This window comes from Amblyraja radiata, chromosome 3, assembly GCF_010909765.2.
Source record: "Amblyraja radiata isolate CabotCenter1 chromosome 3, sAmbRad1.1.pri, whole genome shotgun sequence".
Lineage (NCBI taxonomy): Eukaryota > Metazoa > Chordata > Chondrichthyes > Rajiformes > Rajidae > Amblyraja > Amblyraja radiata.
In genome coordinates, this window is record NC_045958.1 from 46,322,895 (window position 1) to 46,347,041 (window position 24,147).

Genomic DNA, 24,147 nt, shown 5'->3' on the forward strand with positions numbered 1-24,147 from the left:
TCTCTCCCTATCCCTCTCTCTCTCTCTCTTTCTCTCTCTCCCCCCTGTCTCTCTCCCTTTCTCTCTCTCTCTCTCCTCCTCTCTCTCCCCCACTCTCCCCATCACCCCCCCTCTCCTCTCCCCCCCTCCTCTCTCCCCCCCTCCCCCCCCTCCTCTCTCCTCCCTCCTCTCCCACCCTCCCTCTCCTCTCCCCCCCTTCTCCCCCCCCTCTCCCCTCCACTCTCCCCCCCTCCTCTCCCCCCCTTCTCCCCCCCCCTCTCCCCTCCCCTCTCCCCTCTCCTCTTTTTCTCCATCCCCTCCCCCACTGTCCCTCCCCTAAACCCCCCTCCCCTCCACACACCCCTACCCCCTTCCCTCCACCCTCCCTGCTCCCTACCTCTCCCCCTCCCCTCACCTCACCCCCCTCAGCACACCCTCTCTCCCCCTCTCCCCCCTCCACCCCCCCTCTCTCCTCCCCCCCCCTATCTCCCCCCTCTCCCCCTCTCTCTCTACCCTCCTCCCCTCCATCCCACCCTCCCTCCCTCCCTTAAACCCCCTCCCCTCCACCCCTACCCTCTTCCCTCCACCCTCCCTCCCCCTCCCTGCTCCCCACCTCTCCCCCTCACCACCCTCTCAGCACCCCCTCTCTCTCCCCCTCACTCTCACCCTCTCTCTCTCCTCCCCTCCTCCCCCACCTTTCCCCCCTCACCCACCCTCCCTCTTCTCCTCCTCTCCACCCCCCATCCCTCTTGCCCCTCTCTCTGTCTCTGCCCCTTCTCTCTCTGCCCTCACTCACTAACCCCACCCCCCTCCCCCCTCTCTCTAGATGTGACTGCAAGTTGGGGGCTATGCGTCAGTAGATAGGGTGGTTATGGGGTAACAGGAGCAAATTAATAATATTAATATAATATCAAGGGTGGTAATTAGCGTGAGTGCGGGGGGGGGGGATAGTTAGTGTGTGTGACACTGCATGCCGCCGCCCCCCCCCCCCCCCCCCCCCACAACCGCACGTTGGGGGAACAGACCCAATGGGTCTGCACTTGGTCTAGTATAGATATATAATTATAGCCTGGGACTGGATGTCAAGTATCCCGATATGCTTTGGGAGAAATGAACACCGTAGGATAGAGCTATCATTATCTTGGCAGCATAGCCTTGAAAAGAACAGTGAGCTTTCTAGTTAGATAAGAAACAGAACTTGAATGAGTGACAACGCGAAAGAAATTGAAGATCTGTCTAATCTTATAAGAGCCAGAATTTGGATGAGTGACAACTTGAAAGAACATCCTAGAATATTTTGAAATAGCTTGGGGTTTGAACAAATACTACCCTTCGAATATTGAAAGAAAACTAGTACAAAAGAACGGGAAAACATACATCAGATTTATCCGAGAGTAGTGGGCCAGAGTGGCGCAGCCCCTTCGTTTCCAAAAAAATCGTGCAAAACATTAGAGACATTCTGTAGACATTCCCCTCCCTTGTCTGACAAAAGCCATTCTGTTTAAAAGTATCTTTGTTTCTGTGGGGACCAATTTGCAGAATTAACAATTTAAGAAATTCCCCTGGGAGACTTTGTGAACTGGGACTGGGAAGGTTTAAGGCTTGCAGTGCCTTTAAATTGCAAAAGTCGTCTTGTTGGAGTGAGAATTTAAAATGAACAAAGGGAGTAGTTTGATGTGATGGTGGGTGGGCTAATGTTCAAAATAGGAGTGGTCTGAACTGTGAATGGACAGTGATCCAGATCTCTCTCTCTCTCTCTTTTTGTTCTACTAGATCATGCTTTTGTAGAAGAACGACTCCATTTTAGATTTGACCATTAGCTCTTTCAATTACGAGGGTCATAAAGTTATGTATAGACACACTTTCTGAAGGTTATCATTGCACAGGTGGTACGATAATGTTGTGTCCTTATGCAGAAGCTCCCCATTGGTAGCTTGCTCCAAGGTGTTCTCCAAGAATATTTCTATGAATACAGAAATCAAGTCTTTCACTATCTTCTGCATGAGGTTCAATGGAACTTGAGAAAAATGACTATACCAGTAATTAGCTCATGGATAAAATCAAATTAAAATGTTTAGCAGCAATGAGGTCCACAGGTTCCAAATCACTAGTACATGCGAATGGGCTGGCTGCAAACTGTAGAGTGTGATCCTTGAAAGAATCTGCACAATATTATTGTCCATGATTGCATGTCTAGAAATGGTTTAACCTCTATATCTGCTACCAAGATCCTCTTTCTGCTGTGTCACGTGCTTTCTTGCTGCAGTAATAGCAGTACCAATAAACTGCTTGACTTTCACTATAGAAATGTCAGAAAATGAATGAAAACTAAGCAGCGGATTGCATTCTCCAAAACCCCATTCTTGTATGCAGAGGCATTCCTGAAATATGTTAAGCAAAGTGATTTGCCCAAGAATAAATTAGTTATACAAGCTACCTAGATTCCTTCTATTAAATATCTAAAAGTTTCTGTGGCAAACTACCATGAGTTAAACATTGGATCAACGAGGTTTCCCCTGCAATATATACAGTGCGCCAGGATTCAAAAGCATAGCCATTGCTCTTCAAAGATTATGCAGAGTGGATGCTGCTTTGAACTCATTGCAGATAGGAACTACAGAAGTGAGCCCTCTAAGCTGCCTTTCTTTGATCCCCAACCACCAGTGTACCTTGACCAAGTTGGTACCGTAGTTTCAATAATAATCAACATTACTCCTGACATGCTTTTTCACATACTTCGTTGACCTTCGGTTGGTCATGTGACGTACAATATGCTGGTCAATAGTAATGGAATGTACAATATACTGGTATAAGAGTAGATATTGTGGTATGAAGCAATTTTGCTGATACTGACATCCTTCTGGCCTTGTGCACACCAATTAGTTATTGAAACTGTTCTGAATCTACCTCATTTTTCGGATATTTGAATATTATCTGATTTGACATTCATGTATAATGGTTTATTCACTTAATCTTCCATTTTAACTTGGTTTTAAATTCCTAACAAATGCCAGTTTGTAAGCTAATAATAATCTGTTTTTCTCATTACACAAAATATATTTTTTAAATGAAGTAATTTCATAAGGCATTGTTTCAGCAGTTTAATAAAGTTTATCACAATAAGCAAAAACATAAGAAACACACATGGTAAAAGTATTTCAAAAACATAATTGCCCCCAGCCAATCTCCATATTTTATATCAGCCTTAAGACATACTAGACTGTGGGACCCGTTGGTTCACTGTCACACAGGAGGCTTGGTCCCCAACACAATATTCCACCACTCACCCATAGCTGCAATTGCACAGGCGCAGCTCATTACCCCTCATCCCTAGCACTCTCTCCCCCTCCTCTTCATCCTCCCTCTTCTTTCCCCACTCCTCCTCCCCTCCCCCTCCCTCACCTCTCTCTCCCCCTCTCCTTTCCCCTACCCTCAGTCACTCCCTCCCTCCCTCTATAACTCCTCTCCCCTCCCTACCTCCTCCTATCCCTCTATCCCCAACCTCCCCACTCCTCACCTCCCCGATCCTCCCCACTATCCCTCCGCACCTCCCCCAGTGCCCTCCTCCCCCTCTATTCCCCACTCCCTATCTCCCCCCTCCTCTCCCTCCATTCCCCCTCCTCCATCACTCTCCCTCCTCCCTCTTCTTTTCCCTCTCCTCCTACCCTCCCCGAATCCCTCCCTCACCTCTTCTTTTCCCTACTCTCAGTCACTCCCTCCCTTCCTCCCTCCCTCCATAACTCCTCTCCCTTCCCTACTCCCCTCCTCTCCCTCTATCCCCTCACCTCCCCCTCTCCCTCCTCACCTCCCCAGGATCTCGAGGTTGCCGCTCCTCTCCCTTCTTGCGTGCCCCAGAGAAGTAGGTACGCTTAGAGCCAGGCCTCGGATCGGCCGGGAAGCACCAGCAGCTACGGCCGTGCCGGCGTGTGGGCGGAGGGGGGAGAGAGGGAGAGCTCGGAGAAAAGACGGGGGAACAGCCATGGGTTGGGTATCACGGGGAGAGGGGCAGGAGCCAGCGAAGGGGACCAATGAGAAAGGGGCTGGAGGTGCGGGGCATTGTGATGGCGGTGCGTTTGGGACTCACAGCGGGCGTTGGACACTCTTCTCCGCCGGGATCAGACTCTCAGCTTTCCGTTTGGCGACATCTCCGAAAATTGTGTCCAGTTGGAGACCTCCGTCGGCCACTCACAGCATCCCTCAGCTCCAGTAAAGTGGTGATGGCGTAGGAAGGGGCAGACTGTCCCGGGGAGTGACAGGAGAAGAGATCAATCTGTGCCGCACTGACTTGCAGGAGAGGAGATCGATCTGTGCACGATTTTACAATTTTTAAACCTCGCTAACTTTTACAATATACTACCGATCAGAACAAAACTTGTTGCACTCGCAGCACAGAAGAAAGGTGCGTGAGCTGACGAAAGATCGTAGCTCTATCGCGTACCGTTTTTGCGCAAATTGAAAAAACGTGCAAACTGGAAGAGCACAAGATCAGAGTTATAGTTATGTATAGATTTCCAAATATTATATTCACAGCAACTGTTCATAATTCTCTGGATCACAACTTACCGAGTTCATTAATTAAACTTCTGGCCTTGGAAACAAACGGACCAACTTCGCTGGGCTGCATTTTTGCTCTTTCCTTCAAATCAGCACCTGCAAAATAAATAAATCTGGTTCATACAGAATGTCCTCTTAACTTGAGACAAAGATCTTGAATTTCTCAAAAGTGCTATAAACAGTGTGGAAAAACAAGATATCTTCTTTCAAAGTCAGATGATTTATATACATGTATTTAAATAAATTATGCAAGTAAAACAAAATGCATATAACCATTGAATTGAATTGAATCCTTTATTTGTCATTCAGCCTTTCGGTCAGAACGAAATGCTGTTGCCTGCAGCCATACATGTAATAATAACAACACACAATAAACACAAATTAACATCCACCACAGTGAGTTCACCAAACACCTCCTCACTGTGATGGAGGCAAAAGTCTTAGAGTTACTGTCTCTTCCCTCCTCTTTTCCCTCTGCGCCGAGGCGTTACCCCACCGGGCGATGGTAAGTCAGTCCCGCGGTTCAAGCTCCGCGGCCCGGGGGTGGTCGAAGCTGCCGCCCTCCAGTCCAGCGGACGCAGCTGTTGCAACGGGTGCTCCGGAAATCAGGCATCAACCTGTGACCTGCGAGCTCCCGACATTGTCCTCCACTGGCCCGCGGCCGAGCCCCGGATCCAGGTCGCCGCCGCCAGAACGCCACCTCAGCCACCGGAGCACCGTCTCCGCCCCGCACCGGGCCGCCCACACGGCAACGTCTCAGCCCCGCACCGGGCTGCCCCCACGGAAGCACCTTCCAGCCGGGAGCAGGTCCGCCCTCACCGGAGCGCCTTCCAGCCGGTAGCCAGGCCACCCACACGGCAGCGTCTCAGCCCCGCACCGGGCTGCCCCCACGGGAGCGCCTTCCAGCCGGTAGCCGTGCCGCCCGCACGGGAGTGTCTCAGCCCTGCGCCGTCCGCCCTCACCGGAGTGCTGTCGTGCCGCTACCCGGACGTCGCCACAGCTCGAAGACGGCCAGCCTCGCGTTGGTGAGTCCTGGCTGGCTCTACCTCCGGACCCTCGAGGTCGGTCGCAGGTTGGAGGCCGCCAGCTCCGCCATTAGGCCAGCGCAGACGGGGGAAGAGAAGGGGGATACGATAAAAAAGTTGCATTCCCCCGAAGGGAGAGACAAAAAGCCCTGTTTCACCCTACCCCCACACACATAACACCATCTAATAACCAAAACAATTACTAAACTAGACAAAAAAAACAACACAAAAAAGTAAAAACAGACAGACTGCAGGCGAGCCGCAGCCTTATCACAGTGCCGACACTTCCATTTAACCATATAACAATTACAGCACGGAAACAGGCCATCTCGACCCTTCTAGTCCGTGCCGAACACGTATTCTCCCCTAGTCCCATATACCTGCGCTCAGACCATAGCCCTCCATTTCTTTCCCGTCCATATACCTATCCAATTTATTTTTAAATGATAAAAAAGAACCTGCCTCCACCACCTTCACTGGAAGCTCATTCCACACAGCCACCACTCTCTGAGTAAAGAAGTTCCCCCTCATATTACCCCTAAACTTCTGTCCCTTAATTCTCAAGTTATGTCCCCTTGTTTGAATCTTCTCTACTCTCAGTGGGAAAAGCTTATCCACGTCAACTCTGTCTATCCCTCTCATCATTTTAAAGACCTCTATCAAGTCCCCCCTTAACCTTCTGCGCTCCAAAGAATAAAGCCCCAACTTGTTCAACCTTTCTCTGTAACTTAGTTGCCGAAACCCAGGCAACATTCTAGTAAATCTCCTCTGTACTCTCTCTATTTTGTTGACATCCTTCCTATAATTAGGCGACCAAAATTGTACACCATACTCCAGAATTGGCCTCACCAATGCCTTGTACAATTTTAACATTACATCCCAACTTCTATACTCGATGCTCTGATTTATAAAGGCCAGCACACCAAAAGCTTTCTTTACCACCCTATCTACATAAGATTCCACTTTCATTGAACTGTGCACAGTTATTCCCAGATCCCTCTGTTCACCTGCATTCTTCAATTCCCTACCATTTACCATGTACGTCCTATTTTGATTTGTCCTGCCAAGATGTAGCACCTCACACTTATCAGCATTAAACTCCATCTGCCATCTTTCAGCCCACTCTTCCAACTGGCATAAATCTCTCTGTAGACTTTGAAAATCTACTTCATTATCCACAACCCCACCTATCTTAGTATCATCTGCATACTTACTAATCCAATTTACCACACCATCATCCAGATCATTGATGTACATGACAAACAACAGTGGACCCAACAGATCCCTGTGGCACCCCACTAGTCACTGGCCTCCAATCTGACAAACAACCATCCACCATCACTCTTTGGCATCTCCCATTCAGCCACTGTTGAATCCATCTTGCTACTCCACCATTAATACCCAACAATTGAACCTTCTTAACCAAGCTTGTCAAAGGCCTTACTGAAGTCCATATATACAACATCCACTGCTTTACCCTCATCAATTTCCCGAGTAACCTCTTCAAAAAATTCAAGAAGATTAGTCAAACATGACCTTCCAGGCACAAATCCATGTTGACTGTTCCTAATCAGACCCTGTTTATCCAGATGCTTATATATATTATCTCTAAGTATCCTTTCCATTAATTTGCCCACCACTGACGTCAAACTAACAGGTCTATAATTGCTAGGTTTACTCTTAGACCCCTTTTTAAACAATGGAACAACATGCGCAGTACGCCAATCGTCCGGCACTATTCCCGTTTCTAATGACATTTGAAATATTTCTGTCATAGCCCCTGCTATTTCTACACTAACTTCCCTCAATGTCCTAGGGAATATCCTGTCCGGTCCTGGAGACTTATCCACTTTTATATTTCTCAAAAGTGTCAGTACTTCCTCTTCTTTGAATCTCATAGTTTCCATAGCTACTCTACTTGTTTCCCTTACCTCACATAATTCAATATCCTTCTCCTTGGTGAATACCGAAGAAAAGAAATTGTTCAATATCTCCCCCATCTCTTTTGGCTCTGCAGATAGCTGTCCACTCTGACTCTCTAATGGACCAATTTTATCCCTCGTTATCCTTTTGCTATTAATATAGCTGTAGAAACCCTTTGGATTTACTTTCACCTTACTTACCAAAGCAACCTCATATCTTCTTTTAGCTTTTCTAATTTCTTTCTTAAGATTCTTTTTACATTCTTTATACTGCTCAAGCACCTCATTTACTCCATGCTGCCTATAATTATTGTAGATCTCTCTCTTTTTCCGAACCAAGTGTCCAATTTCCCTTGAAAACCATGGCTCTTTCCAATTTTTACTATTTCCTTTCAACCGGACAGGGACATAAAGATTCTGTACTCTAAAATGTCACCTTTAAATGTCCTCCATTTCTCTTCTACATCCTTCCCATAAAACAAAATGTCCCAATTCACTCCTTTTAAATCCTTTCGCATCTCCTCAAAGTTATCCTTTCTCCAATCAAAAATCTCAACCCTTGGTCCAGTTCTGACCTCCTCCATAATTATATTGAAACTAATGGTATTGTGATCACTGGTCCCGAACTGTTCCCCAACGCATACCTCTGCCACCTGACCCGTCTCATTTCCTAACAGGAGGTCCAGCACCGCCCCTTCTCTAGTAGGTACTTCTATGTATTGCTGCAAAAAACTATCCTGCACACATTTTACAAACTCCAACCCATCCAGCCCATTTACAGAATGTGTTTCCCAGTCTATGTGTGGAAAATTGAAATCTCCCACAATCACTACCTTGTGCTTACTACTAATATCTGCAATCTCCTTACATATTTGCTCTTCCAATTCTCGCTCCCCATTTGGTGGTCTATAAGTGTTGCTACACCTTTCCCATTTCTCAGTTCCACCCAAATAGCCTCCCTAGACGAGCCCTCTAATCTATCCTGCCAAAGCACTGCTGTAATATCTTCCCTGATAAGCAATGCAACACCTCCACCTCTTGCCCCTCCAATTCTATCACACCTGAAGCTATAGTAGAAATATTTCACTCTTCTGTGGATCCCAGACTGCCATTAGATTAATTTTCTAAATGAACAGTAGAAAATAATTGGGCAAAAAAAATCCCAACAATTAAGAACAAAAGAGTTCACAGCCCCAATAGATTAAAAGGTCACTAGAAATCCAATACAAAGCCAGATATACTCAGTAAGACAGGCAGCATCTGTAGCAAGAAAAACATATTTAATGTTTCAGGTTGTAATCTTTCATTATTTCTCAGCCTCCTGCTTAAATCCCATAACCAAATATTTAAAGAATATGCAATATTCTGAAGAAGGTGGGAAGAATTCAGAGGTCAAGGTGTATGAAAAGAGGCTATGCCTATGCTTGCTGGAGTTTATTAGATGATTTCATTGAAACGTGATAGATTCTGAGGGGACCCAACAGGATGAACAAAGAAGCAGTGTTTCACCATCTAGAATTAAAATGGAGATACAGTCATGGAGTCATAGATTTATAGATTCATAATGTCATACAGCACGGAAACACGCCCTTCAGCCCAACTCACTATTGCCATCCAAGCTGCCCATCTAATCTAGTCCCATATTCCTCAAGACCTTTTTTATTCATGTACTTGACAAAATGTATTTTAAATTTTGTTTTTGTACCTGCCTCGATTACTTCCTGTGTCAGCTCATTCTACCACCCTGTGTGTTAAAAAAAAATGCCCCTCAGGTTCCTATTAAATTTTCCCCCTCTCCCCTTAAACATATGCCGTCTAATTCTAGATTCATCAAAGTGTGTGCATTAACCCCGTCTCTGCCCTTCATGATTTTATACCACTCTACAAGATCACACTTCAGTCACTTACACTCCAAGGTATAAAGATCACCTGCCAACCTTTCCCTGTAATCGTCACTCAAGCCTTGGCAACATTGTTATAAATCTTCTCGGCACTGATTCCAGGTTAATGGTATCTTTCCTACAGCGGGGTGACCCAAATATCTCAAGATTCTAGAACCCAGGAGTCAGCTCCCTGCTCTGCCACTGGATCCTCGACTTTCTGACCCATAGACCTCAAGCAGTAAGGATCGGTGACATCACCTCCTCCACAATAACTCTTACCGTGTGGCACCACCAGCAGTGGCTGTCTCGCCAACAGTCTGTCTGTCCTTTCTTCTTTTTGTTATTTTTAGTATGTGTTAAAAAGTATGTTTTAGCGTTCCTTGGTTTGTTTTATGTGGGGGTGGGGGGGGGGGGTTTGTGGGAAACTTTTTTTTCCAATCTCTTACCTCTACGGAGATGCAATTGTTTTCCATGTCGTATCTCCGTCCCCACTGCGGCCTAACATCGTGGAGTTGGCAGCCTTTCCTGGAGACCTCCAAGCCATGGGAGTCTGCGGGACTTTAACATCGCGGAGCTTGCGATCCCTTTGCCGGGAATCGAAGCTCCAACCGCAGGGACTGTGGACTTTAACATAGTGAAGTCCGCAGTCTCTGGTAAGACCAAGCTGGTCAACTTGGGAGCTCCATGCCGCGGAGAGTGATTCAACTGCCCCGACGCGGGAGTTTCGATCACCTCGATGTGGTCTTTGATCGTCGGCTGCAGGGACTTGATCGCCCTAACTGCAGATGGATTGACTGCCCCGACTGCGGGAGAACAAAGAGGGAGAAGATTGAACTTTATTGCCTTCCATCACAGTGAGGAATGTGGAATTCACTGTGATGGATATTTATATTAACTTTAATGTGGTTGTGTGTCTTGTTGCTTTTCACTTAGTATGGCTGTATGAAAACTCAAATTTCACTGTACCTTAACAGGTACATGTGACAATAAACTGACCTTGAAACGTGGAAACACTGGTGCCCTACAACTTTGCACATTCAGTCCCCTATTGTACTTCCTTTACATTCACAACTGTATGCCCAAATTTGCCTCTAATTCCATCTACAAGTTTTGCAGGTGATACCTCTGTGGTGGGCCAAATGACAAATAATGATAAGACAGGACAGGAAGGAGATAGAGAACTTAGTCAGCATTAATGGATGGTTGAGAGCTTCCTTGGCGTTAATAGTATTCCCATCATTGACTCCATCTATATTTCACACTGCCCCAGAAAAGCAGCCAAAATAACTAAAGATGTCCCACCCATTCTTTCTTCTCCCCGCTCAAATCTGGCAGAAGGTACAGAAGTTTGAAAACACGCACCACCAGACAGAAACAGCTTCTTCCCCTCCGTAATGTTCATTCCATAATTCACCTTTACTGCAATGAGGACATTGGACTTAGTCTAAGAAAATGATGTGCTACAATACTGAGAACTATATTCTGCACCCTACATCTCTTTTGCTCTATCTATTGTATGAGTTTCAACTGATTGTATCCATGTGTGATATTTCTGACCTGTTTGGATAGTATGCAAAACCAAGCTGGTCACTGTCCTCAGTACGTGTGACAATAATAAACTTAAACCTGAAAAGAGAACAAAACACTCCAAATGCTGCCTCACCAACATCTTGTACAACTATAACATCCCAACTTCTATATTCAGTGCCCTTACACGAATAAAGGCCAGCATGCCAAAAACCTTCTTCACTACCCTGTCCACTTATCTTCTTTCTTCACTGCAACAGGAGGGCGCAATTGGCACTAGATTCTCAGTACAGAACTGCTGGCAGTAACGCACCTGTCTACATATAATCGCACGGTACTCCTTTTATTGTTGATTCCAGTATACCTTTTGTTCCCAAGATTAGATCCTGAGTGCTAGGCTAGGCCAGGGTAGGACCTTCACCATAAATGGTCGGGCCATAGGGAGTGTTGTAGAGCAGAGGGATCCAGGAGTATAAATACATAGTTCCCAGAAAGTGGCATCACAGGTAAATAGGGTGGTCAGTCAGGGTACCGAGTATAGAGGTTTGGACGCTATGTTACATTTGGAGTATTGTGTTCATTTATGGTCACCCAGCTATAGGAAGGACATCATTAAACTGGAAAGATTGAAGAGAATGTTTATGAGAATGTTGCCAGAATTTGAGGGCCTGAGCAATAGACAGAGGTGTGCAAGCTAGGACTATGTTCCTTGAAGTGCAGCATGTTGCGGGGTGAATTGATAGAGGTATATAAAGTAATTAGTGGAATAGATAGGGTGAATGCAGATATTTTACCTAGGATAGGGGAATCAAGAACCAGTGGACAAAGATTTAAGGGAAAAGATTTAATTGGCGCCTGAGGGGCAACTTTTTCACTCAAAGTGGTGGGTATGTGGAACGAGCTGCTAGAAGTAGTTGAGGCAGGTACTATAGTCTCTATTATACTAAAACTCTTCCCTTTGTTCTCAACATTCTAAATGTCTGTGTGAGCCAGGAATGTGTTGGCTTTCTTTCACTCTCCTTAATTTGTATCTTTTTCCAAACGCTTGGCCACAGCCTTCCCATTTTCACACATGCTACTCACATTTTCTCCCCTGACCGGATACATATCTTCCTGTCGCATTTCAACCTATATTTCTCAAGTTATTAACCTTTTAAAAGCAGCTTCAAAATATTAAAGTTTTCAATGTTCTAATTTTGAAGGAAAAAAATGCCAACTGACGTTACAATACATTCGCACACTCCGGGCGCGAGGGGCACTACAGCATTCCAACCCGCTCGGCCCAGCTGGAATCCCTCGCCCTCTCCATTTATACCCTCCCTCCCCCTCCATATCTGCCTCTCTCTCTCTCTACCCCCTTCCCCTCCAGCACTCCAACCCGCTCGGCCACCTGGCACCCGTTCGGCCCTGCACGCTCGACTCCGCGCACACAAGGAGGGCTCCGAGCACTGGATTCAGGACGAGGGGCCCATCGTGGAGAGTTATGGTGGCACAGCGTTAGAGTTGCTGCCTTACAGCAAAATGCAGCGCCAGAGACCTGGGTTCGATCCCGACTACGGGTGCTGTCTGTATGGAGTTTGTACGTTCTCCCCGTTATCTGCGTGGGTTTTCTCCGAGATCTTCGGTTTCCTCCCACACTCCAAAGACGTACAGATTTGTAGGTTATTTGGCTTGATTAATTGGCTTGATAAAAATGTAAAATTGTCCAAGTTGGCGATATGCAGAGTACTGCCCTGCCGACTACAAAATTCAGAAGGTTCAGAAGGTTACAGCCTAGCCCTTTGAGAAGGACCGATTGCTCAAGCCTGACTTCACCTCCCTCGATGTGCTCACCTTCGCTGGCAGCGGCATCCCAGCCTGCATCAATATCCCCAACCACAACGACATCCGTCAGACGGTGGGGTTTAAAAACGTCTCGCTCGGTAATGTGCTGGCAGTGGCCTACTACACCAGAAGGAGAAACTCACCTTCCTGGAGGATCACGAAAAGGACCTGTACATCAAGAGGAAAGGCCCCTCCTTCGAAGTCCAGGTCGACCTTCACGATGCTGGGTCACGGCAGCGGGAAGCTCTTCGTCCAGGACAGGGGTCTCCAAACTATGGCCCGCGGGTCACAGCCAGCCCGCAGCAAGCTCAGTGCAGGACGGAGCATGTGTCCGTTAGGCGTCGAGTCGATTCGAGTCGGGGAGCGCGGTGTCCTGGAACTGCTCTTAGTGTTGTTACCGGGTAGGTCCCTCGAATTGTCAGAGCCGAGACATCACAGGGCCGCCGTGAAGAAGGGTGCAATGTTGGGGGAGGGGGGGGGGGGTTGTCTGGTGGCGGCAGTCATAATGAGTCGGCGGCACTTTATAAAGTTTGATCGTTCCTCTCTGCCTCTCTCTCCTCCCTGCCTCTCTCCTCTGCCTGTGCCTCTCTCTCTCTCTCTCTCTGCCTCTCTCTCTGAACTCTTTCTCTCACTCTGCCCTCTCTGTCTGCCCACTCTCTGTATCTGCCCCCTCTGTCGCTGCCCCCACTCTCTCTACCCCCTCCCTCTCTACCCCCCTTCCCTCTTTACCACCACTCCCTAGAGAGTATTGGGACCTATGAGTGAGTGGTGATTGCGTTCGGGGACCAGCCCTCCCCTGTGATGCCAACGTCCCCCCTCCCTACCCCTCACTCTCTAACCCCCCTACCTCTCCCTCTCTACCCCCCTCCCTCTACACTCCCTCTCTACCCCTTCCCCCTCTACCTCCCTCCCTCTCCCTCTCTAGCCGCGCCTGCGCAGTTGAATGGATAGGGCGGGGGATGTGGGAAAAGAAACAAATTAATAATATTAATATAATATCAAGGGGGGGGGGTTAGTGTGTGTGTGGGGGATGGTTAGTGTGTGTGTGTGTGTGTGTGATGCCGCATCCGCCCCGCCCCCGCCCCCGCAACCGCGCGCTGAGGGGACGGGATCCAACGGGTCCCACTTGTTCTAGTAGCATTTAAAAGATACTTGGGCAGGTGCATGGGCAGGAAAGGTTTAGAGGGGTGTGGGCCAAACGCAGGCACATGGGACTAGCTTAGACAAGGCATCTTGGTCAGCATGGACAAATTAGGGCGAATGGCCTGTTTCTGTGCTGTACGACTCTCTCTATATATTATCTCACACATACCATAATAACACTGGCATATTTCACGACAAGAAGTGCAGATCGCAATGAAAACGACTGGTGAGGATTCTAACAGACTTAACCACATATATGTCAAACTTGCCTGAAGAGGTCCACTTTAATTTTTATCTTATCCCCATTCAGTTCCATTAAAATTACACCAGAAAAATTGGAAAGCAAAGAAGTTTCCAAAAAATATAGATAATAACTTTAAATTGTAGAAAAACTAGACTTTGGAGAGACTAGATGATGTAAAAACCTTAACATCTAATCAACAAACACCAAAATCAATCGGGGGTACACAAAAATGCTGGAGAAACTCAGCGGGTGCAGCATCATCTATGGAGCGAAGGAGATAGGTAATGTTTCGGGCCGAAACCCTTCCTCAGACTGATAGGGGGTGGGGGGAGGCGGGGAGAAGAAAATAAAAAGGAGGAGGAGCCCGAGGGCTGAGGGAGAGGTAGGAAGGGGAGGAGACAGCAAGGGTTAACAGAATTGTGAGAATTCAATGTTCATGCCACCAGGATGCAGACTCCCCAAGTCAATCATCTCTGCTCAATTGCATCTACAGTAACTGCAACCAAAAACTTAAACATCTAGTATTCCGTATGATATTGACAGTAACTCTACAATAGAACAATGACACAGGGTATTGCACACAATATTAGCATTTTACAGTGGGAATGGATTTACAGTATATGCCAACAGTCAGTTTATACAGACAGACTAATATACAACATCTGCAAGCTTGTTCTGAATCATTATTTTCACCAACACAACATCTACTTCAAAAATGTTGAAGCTGAACAATGGTGCATTCAAAATGTTACTTCTGTTATCCTGAATGTTATGTCAAACTTTACATTCAAGCCAGTATTATATTGGAACAATGTGTCTTTCCCAGAAACTACAATTGCTCAAGTTCCACAGAATTTGAGAAGAAAGCAAACTATAAAGAATAACAAAGTATTATGGTAGAGGCTGGCATGACAGCAACAGAAGAAATTAATACAATTCCGGCTATTATCGGAATTATTGTCTCAGTCTGATATTTTCTGTCCATTTCCTGCCATTTCCAGAGAGTTCAACACTATTATTGATACGCAGTTAAATTCAATAGTACAAAATGACGCAATTTATTTGTAAAGTTCCCTTATTTCAAAAATACAACCTCACCTCCCAATAACGTCATATACCACATCTTTCAAGGATTTGGGCTTCACAAGGAATTTTGGGAAGTACCCACTGCCCCATGATCAAAGCAGTTGGTATGGCAAGGACATTCTGTTTTTACATTACCTGCAAACTATGTGATTAAATTATCTGTAGTCTTCTGCGCTTCATCTCCCACACCTCCACCCCCACTCCACCTTTCACCAAATGTAGGGTGTAATTCATTCCCAGGTCAAGAACAACTTTACTGAACTGCACACTCGAGTGTTAGATCTTTCCACATTTAAATGACGAGACTACACTAATTTTTCAGGTTTGTAGAGTATGGCAACATGGGTTTCCCAGGTTTCTTCCACAACCCAAAAATGTGCTAGTTGGAAGGTTCATAGACTTCAGGAGACACTCTACATTACAGTTGGGTAATGGATGTTCACCTTTATAGAATTCATAAATAACCACCCAAAAATTTGAGATAGTCAACCCACATTTTAACTGACCCTTTTATAACTAATTTCATTATAAAGGGACGGACCTGCCAAAGCCACCGCCGGTTAGTACCACCTTCCCAGTCACTGGAGAGGCAGCTTCTGATTCTACCCTTGGCTCACAGGATGCACCAGCTAGCCCTTCTTCACCAACCGCATTGTCCGGTTGACACTACTGTTGTTGCAGCTCACATTGTAGCACCAGGAGACAGCACTTTCTCTTGGCCCCCTTGAAAGAGTTAGTTATTAATTGATTGTTGTCATATTTAAGCTTTCCTGCTGTAAAAAGCCAATTGAAATGCATGATGGGATTTGGACAACTCCCATCATGACAAGGGTTTTTTTTTTAAATTTAAGTTAAATAGTTCACAGCTCTCTTACAAGGTTTTTTTATGTAAGTTGAAGAGGTTAGTCAGATAAGAAAAGGGGCCAGAGGATGCCATTGGGATGACTAGCTTTTGGCAAAGAGTGAAAAACAACTCCATATTTGGAGGTGGATGATGGTTTCTTGTACATTACATCATGCAATTGGTTTTATGTCTGTACATATATAAACTCGGGTTTTCTGGTATTTCTTTGTGTGTGCTGCTGGAGATTCAGACGTAAAACTGTTGCCTCTGGGTCTCGAGGTCCACACCCGTCAGACGTTAAAGTAAAGCTTTATATGGTCATAAGAATTTGTACTTTGTCTATCTTTTTAAGTGAATTTTTACATTGGCGTAGTCGCGCAGGTCTCACTGGGACCACCACCGGATGACTGAGCAGAGGTTACCAGGACTGGAAAGGGAGGGATATGAGCTCTATCGGTCCATTGTAACCGACTCCTAGACACTCCTGGAAACACCTCTGTTTCTTTGTCAGAAGTTGGTCTGTTCCCAGCTGAGGTTCTTAGAGGTAGACAAAGGTAATTCATAGCAAAAGGATTTGAGTATAGGAGCAGGGAGGTTCTACTGCAGTTGTACAGGGTCTTGGTGAGACCACACCTGGAGTATTGCATACAGTTTTGGTCTCCTAATCTGAGGAAAGACATTCTTGCCATAGAGGGAGTACAGAGAAGGTTCACCAGACTGATTCCTGGGATGTCAGGACTTTCATATGAAGAAAGACTGGATAGGCTCGGCTTGTACTCGCTAGAATTTAGAAGATTGAGGGGGGATCTTATAGAAACTTGCAAAATTCTTAAGGGGTTGGACAGGCTAGATGCAGGAAGATTGTTCCCGATGTTGGGGAAGTCCAGAACAAGGGGTCACAGTTTAAGGATAAGGGGGAAATCTTTTAGGACCGAGATGAGGAAAACATTTTTCACACAGAGAGTGGTAAATCTCTGGAATTTTCTACCACAGAAGGTAGTTGAGGCCAGTTCATTGGCTATATTTAAGAGGGAGTTAGATGTGACCCTTGTGGCTAAAGGGATCAGGGGGTATGGAGAGAAGGCAGGTACAGGATACTGAGTTGGATGATCAGCCATGATCATATTGAATGGCGGTGCAGGCTCGAAGGGCCGAATGGCCAACTCCTGCACCTATTTTCTATGTTTCTATGTAAGACCAATTGTGAATTGTGTATGTATTTTTACGTATGTATTTTGTGTATGTATTTTTAAGAAGGAATTGTGTATGTATTTTAAGAAGGAATTGAGCTATCTATTTCTCTTTCTCTCTCTCTCTATATTTTTTTCCTCTCTCCCTCTACAAGGGCTCGTCGGCCTTATTGAGACACCCGTGGTTTGTCGGGTTGAGAAACAGGGGACGAGGTGTGTGCCTGCTTTGTTGAGACATCCGAGGATTTGTCGGGTTGAGAAATAAGGGTCTCTCTCTCTCTCTCTCTCAATGATTAAGACGTCTGCCAAGTTGAGAAACTGTGGTCTCGATTAACGAGTCTGCCTGGTTGAGAAATTTGGGACGGTGTTTTTTTAAGAATTGAGAAATCTGCTTTTTCTCTCTCTTTTTCTCTCTCTCTCTCTATCTATCTATCGGGAATACTCTGGAAGGAGCATTGAAGGGGGAACCCCCGTCCAACATATGTGTTATTTGAATTCTACGCATAATAAGAAATTTAGAATATTAAGTTACAAGCTGACCAAACGGTTAGGAAATGAAAAAAGGTGGAGGGATCCCTTTTCCTGACAAAGCAAAATAAGGGAAATTGGCAGGGAAATTCGGACAGAATTAAGCATTTCCTGACTAAAGGCAGTTGAAGAAGAGGAAGGGAGTATATACTGAGGCAGAAGAAGAAGAGAAACAGTATTAAATTCAACATTGAGAGTTATAACAAACCTGCCATCAAGATTTGAATAACTTTTGCCACAGAGCAACAGATCGGCAGGCGACCTTGCATTGCTGAGCCTAGAATAAGAATGTGGGTCTTTGTCTGTGGAATTTGAGACCTTATTGGGTGTGGCCAGAATTTGAAAAAGGGGAGTCTGATTGGTCACCACCTCAGTGGGTGTGGCCAGACTTTGAGTGACCGGAAATCTGACCAATCACAATCTGGATCATGTCCAATCACAGCGTCCAGGATCCTGACTGACAGGGAATTGGATCATCCTACCCTGCTGCTTATCATTGTGAAGATTTATGGTAGAAGAAAAAATGCTGTAACGAGTTTTATTTCCAACTTAATTTTTTCGTTTCAACAAGAAGGCTTTCACAATTTAAAGACTTTATAACCACAATTAAGACTTCAGTCCTCCCAGAGCAATGCCTGAGCTAATAAAACACAGTGGCTTGTAAATTCTTTCTTGTAAATTTTTTGAAACCTAGTTTTTGGTGAGCAAAAAAAAAGGTTTTGTCAGAAAAAGGGAAAGTAGATTACAAAGAGACGTCTTTGAAGTAAATATAGTGTGAACTGCTTTTGTAAATGGCGAGAAGATTGGGTAAATATGTTAGTAAATCAATAAATCCGGATCAAACGGGGTTCATACCGAAGAGATACTCATTCAACAATTTGAGACGTTTGTTTAATATAATGCACTCACATAAAATTGAAGAAGAAAACTTATCAATTATTTCATTGGATGCAGAAAAAGCATTTGAGTGGAATGGCAATACCTTTTTAGAGTATATGCAAAAATTTCAAATGGGAGAGAATTTTATCTCATGGGTAAAATTATTATATGACAAGCCGACTGCTAGAATACTGACCAATAACATACTATCTTCGAAATTCTAACTATCCAGGGGCAATAGGCAGGGATGCGCATTATCGCCCCTGCTATTTGCTCTTGTGATAGAGCCCCTAGCAGAAAATATAAGAACACATCCGAATATCCATGGTTATATTACCAAATTCAAATAATACAATTTCATTATATGCAGATGACGTATTATTATACATAACAAAATCACAAATCAGCATACCAAATATATTAAATTTAACAGAGGAATTTGGTTCCTTTTCAGGATATAGAATAAATTGGAATAAAAGTGAAATTATGACGATAAAACCTCATGAGCCGACACACCTTTTAAAATTCCCCTTTAGAATTGCAACAGAAAAATTTAAATATTTGGGTATTCAAATCACCAGAAAATATAAATCTTTATTTAATGCAAATTATATGCCTTTACTAACTAAATTAAATGCACTGATTAAATTTTGGAAAACACTTCCGATGTCTTTAATAGGCTGAATAAATGCTATAAAAATGATTTTTCTACCACAAATTTTGTATTTATTTCAATCAATACCAATATATTTACCTAAAAAATTATTTTAAAAACTTGACTCCGATATTACAAATTTCATATGGGACTATAAATCACATGGAATTCAAAGAAAACACTTATGTAAACCCAAAGAATTTGGCGGACTGACACTCCCCAATGTTTTGTACTACTATTGGGCAGTGAATATTAAAAATGTAATTCATTGGTTGGACAATTCTGCTCAACACATAGACTGGATAATAATGGAGAAAGAGGATTGCTCCCCTTTTAACATAGGAGCGATCCTTTTCTTCACAATAAAACTGAACAACACAATATACAAGAAGAATCCAATTATTCATAGTACAATAAGAATTTGGAAACAAATAAATTAACTCTCAAACTAAGAAATCTATCGCTCCTCCCTCTAATAGGAAATAATCCGTCATTTAAACCATCTATTATTGATAAAACGTTTATCCATTGGGAAAGAATAGGAATCAAAACATTTGGAGACATGTACGAAATGGGAAATCTTTTATCATTCCAACAACTACAATTAAAATATAACCTGAAAAGTAATCAATATTTCAAATACCTTCAAATCCGAGATTATCTGAAAAAACACACACAAGAATATCAAACCTTAACCGCAGATCTATTAGATGAAGGAATGAACAGAAATGCGGAATCAAGTAATTTAATATCATATTTGTATAACATAATTTTAAATACAGAAATACCATCAACAGAAGCATTTAAAAGAGACTGGGAACAGGAATTATCTATATAAATTCCGAAAGACAAATGGGAGATACACTTGCTATATGTACATAAATGCTCGATTAATGTAAGACACAACTTAATTCAATTTAAAATTTTACATAGATTATATTACTCCAGATGTTTCTCCCATCTGTGATAAATGCCTAACTCAAAACGCTACTATAGTACACTCTTTTGTCTCTTGCATAAAACTTCATAAATTTTGGAATGAAATCTTTGGAATTTTCACAAAATTATTTAAAATAAAATTGAACCCCAACACAGAACTGATTATCTTCGGATCAACGGAAGATGGATGTAAGTTGACCTTGTTTCAAAAATGTCTACTTAATTATGGCTTAATAACGGCAAAAAAACTTATACTTAAATTCTGGAATAATGCACCCACACCGACGCTCAAAATGTGGATTTCAAACATGACGGAAATGTTACACCTTGAAGATATGACATTCGTCCTATCAGGCAAATCAGACCAATTCTTAAAGATTTGGTATCCATTTATCGACTTATTACAAGCATGTGGTGCAACACAACCTTAGAAATTAAGTGTTTCAGAACCGGGTGGGAGGTGGATAAAGATATGAAGGAGGCATATCCCTTTCAATTTCTTTCTCTCTTTTTTCTTCTCTCTTTTCTCTCTATTCTTTCTCTTTTTGCTTAGTGCACATCACTTTCTTCTTTTCTTTTTCGAGCTATATAATATTCTCTCTCTATATATTTCTTGCTTTTCTTATCTTTTTTTTCTACTATTAAATTTAAAATAAGAAGTTGTACATGAAATGGAATATGTTATTCATGCAGTATATTATTGTACTTCTAATAAAAATATATATTTTTAAAAGTAAATAGCGTTTGTACATTCTTTTGTGTATGTGTATGTGTTCTTTTTTTTACTCCCTCACCCGACCCTGCTGTATTTCGTCAAGAAGGGCTCGTTGGTGCAGACCAGCAGCATCAACACCGAATTTTAAGATGGAACAACACAAAGTGCTGGAATACCTCAGCAGACTGAATTAGTCCGAAGAAGGGTCCCAACATTGTCAACCCATGCTCTCCAGCAATGCTGCCTGACCTGCTATGTTACTCCAGCACTTCATGTCCTTTTGTGTATTAACCATCATCTCTAGTTCTTTTTTCAACAACATACAATGATAAATCCTTACTTGGTTATAATGGAAATCTGTAATAACGGACACCTTTCCCATCCCCTCCCCTCCTCCCCCCTCAACCCCCCCCCCCCCCCCCCTCTTCACAGCCATGTATCTCTGGCTTATTAAACGTTGTCTCCATTCCTTCTCTCCACCCTCCCCCCCTCTGTTAAAGGACTTACCGTACACTGTGCTTTAGACATCTTAATTACAGCGCCAACCTTCCTGTTCATCGCGGTGTGTGTCTGTATGACCTTGGCTTTGCACCGTGTGAATTTTTTACAGTGCTTCCCCCTTTTGCCTGCATTGTGTGCGTGTGTTCGTTCCACTCTGACAGTCGCCGTTCCAGTTGCCGGTTTTTCAGGTGACTGCTGGCAACTTGACAGTCGCCGGCAGTCCGCTGAAAAATCGCCTAAGTGGAACAGGCCCATTATGATGATCATAAGTGCACCAAGCCACAAGTTTACTACTCTTAATAATTCAAAATGCAATAATTAAAAAACTGATAAATGGCATGTTAGATTATGAGAGGAAAAGCAGCAAAATATATTGTAAACAATTGTATGAGGCATTAAACAATTATTTACCATCTGTTTTCACTGTAGAGGAAACAAGAAATGTACCAGAAAAAAAGTGAGGACTATACTTTAAGAAAGAGTTGGGAAATTAAAATACGGGCGAGATTACGGAAACTGAAAACTGACAACATTCATGAATCAGAGTCCAGGAGTCCAAAGAGAAGTGAATGTATTGAAACACATCTTCCAGAAATACATTGCTTCAGGAATAATTCCACCAGATTGGAAGGTGATAAATGTGATACTGCTATTCAAAGGGAAGAGTAAATACAGGCAACGACAGCTCATTCCACTTGGCTCAGTTGTTCGGAAATTTCTTGAAATGATTACCAAAGTCACGATAACCAGCATTTGGAAAAATCATAACACAATAAAACAGAACACTATGGTTTAATGAAGAGGAATTCTAATTGACAATTCCAATAGAGAGATAATAGACTTTGTTGCAACAGGACCCAGTTGCAACAAAGGGAGAGCTGCTGGAAGAATCAGCAGGGAAATGTGTGAAGAGGAAGTGTTCAGTCCAAATTTCGGGTTGAGACCCTTCAAATGGACTGAGAAGCTTCCTCCACAAATGCCGCCTGACCTGCTGGAGCTCCTCCAGCAGCTCTCTTAATCAAATAGTGGTTTAACATATGAGTGTTTCCTTAAATACAGCACTCAGTATTGAAACTGAAGATCTCCAAACTTCCAGGTTATTTTCCTGTTTTTTATGTAATATTCCCCTTGTTTCAAATCCTGTATTTTAAGTAGTATAGATCATGGTGTATAGCTACAATAATGAGATGATGCAAAAGTAAATACATTTGTTTTTACAAAGAAAAATATCAGATATGTCCCTGGGTTTTTTTGCCTTTTTTTTGTGACATTTTTCAAGCAGGATTTCATCAAATTCTAATTTATACCAGAAAGATTACATTAATTTATACCAGAAAGATTATATTAATTTTGCAATTAAATAACTATATAAGCCAAATTCTGATTATGCTTATGATTTTTATCATTTATCACCCGATTAAATAGTTTTTTGATGTCCCGTTTTTGCAGCAGAACATGAGTAGTGGTGCCCCTTTGGTCATGTGTGAACTGTTTTTATAATCATTGTTTCTTTTTTTATTGTTTATATTTTGTGTTTAAGCTTTCCATTGAAATACTTAATAATGAATAATAAATAGAACTTAAAATCATGAAATGAAAATCTAGTTTGCTCACCTATTTTAGCGATGTTTCATTCTGTAGTCCCTCCCATTGTCAAGACTATTGATAGTGCTATAATGAGTTTTTTTTGCATTTAAAATTCAAACAATACCATTATAATGACCCTGGCGTGAACTACAGGCCATGTGGTGGGTTAGATGCTGACATTTTGTAAGGGAACTTCAAAATCAGTAAGTGTCCCATATGTTTTATATATTTTATAAATAATTTTTTTTCTCTTTTTTTTCAAATTTTGAAAGTATTAAATTTTGGTCAAATTGTGGTTGATTTTTATCACAAATTAGCTCAAAAGGATCATAGGTAGGCCCATTTTTAATCCTGTGGTATTTCATTATGATTTAATAACTTTCAAATTTGGCCACCCATTGACCCTTATTTACGGAAACACCCATATCTCTGACAGTGTGGAAAAATGGGAAACCCATGGGTATCGTGGAATTTCAAACATTATTTGATAAGGTATCAGAAGAAAAGGTATTGCATAAAATAAGGTTTCACAAAACTGGAGTTAATCAATTACCACTAATTAAAGGTTACTTGGTGCATTTTACCTTCAAAGTATAATCAATAACATTTCAAACCATTGCCAGTTGCTTGATGCAGCGCTTCTATTTAAACTATTTCCATCAGTGCTTTCAAAGAGGCAGATCCATAGTTTAGATCGAGTGATAATGAAGGAATAGAGATAGATTTCTAAATCAGTACGGTGTGCAACCTGGAGGGGATTCTGCAAGTGGTGGTATTCCAACTAGCCTCTTGCCCTTTCCTTCTTAGTAGTACTAGTCATAGTTTGGAAAATTGTACATAGCACACACTGCATCCACAGTGCAATGGTGATGAAGAAATAAATGTTTAGGAAGGAGATGGGGATACTGATCAAGGCAATTGCTTTGTCCTGAAAGGTGTTGAGTTTCTGATTCTATACTCAATACTCTGACACATCAATCAGAGTATTGAAGATAGAAGTTGGGAGGGATATGGCCCAAACGCAGGCATGTGGGACTGGTGTAGGTCGGTATGGGCAGGTTGGACCAAAGGGCCTGTTTCCACGCTGTATGACTCTATAACCAAGCAATTGCCTTGATCTGT

The 24,147-nt window shown here is 43.1% G+C and overlaps 1 protein-coding gene across 2 annotated transcripts in view; it reads right to left on the reverse strand.

Moving 5' to 3' along the window:
• Positions 1-24,147, reverse strand: part of auh (AU RNA binding methylglutaconyl-CoA hydratase) — a 223,712-nt gene that overhangs the window by 131,342 nt on the left and 68,223 nt on the right. For both annotated transcript variants that reach the window (XM_033017749.1, XM_033017748.1), the window contains exon 4: positions 4,543-4,629. In XM_033017749.1, coding sequence (XP_032873640.1) covers positions 4,543-4,629 — 87 coding nt within the window. The remainder of the gene's footprint in view (positions 1-4,542; positions 4,630-24,147) is intronic.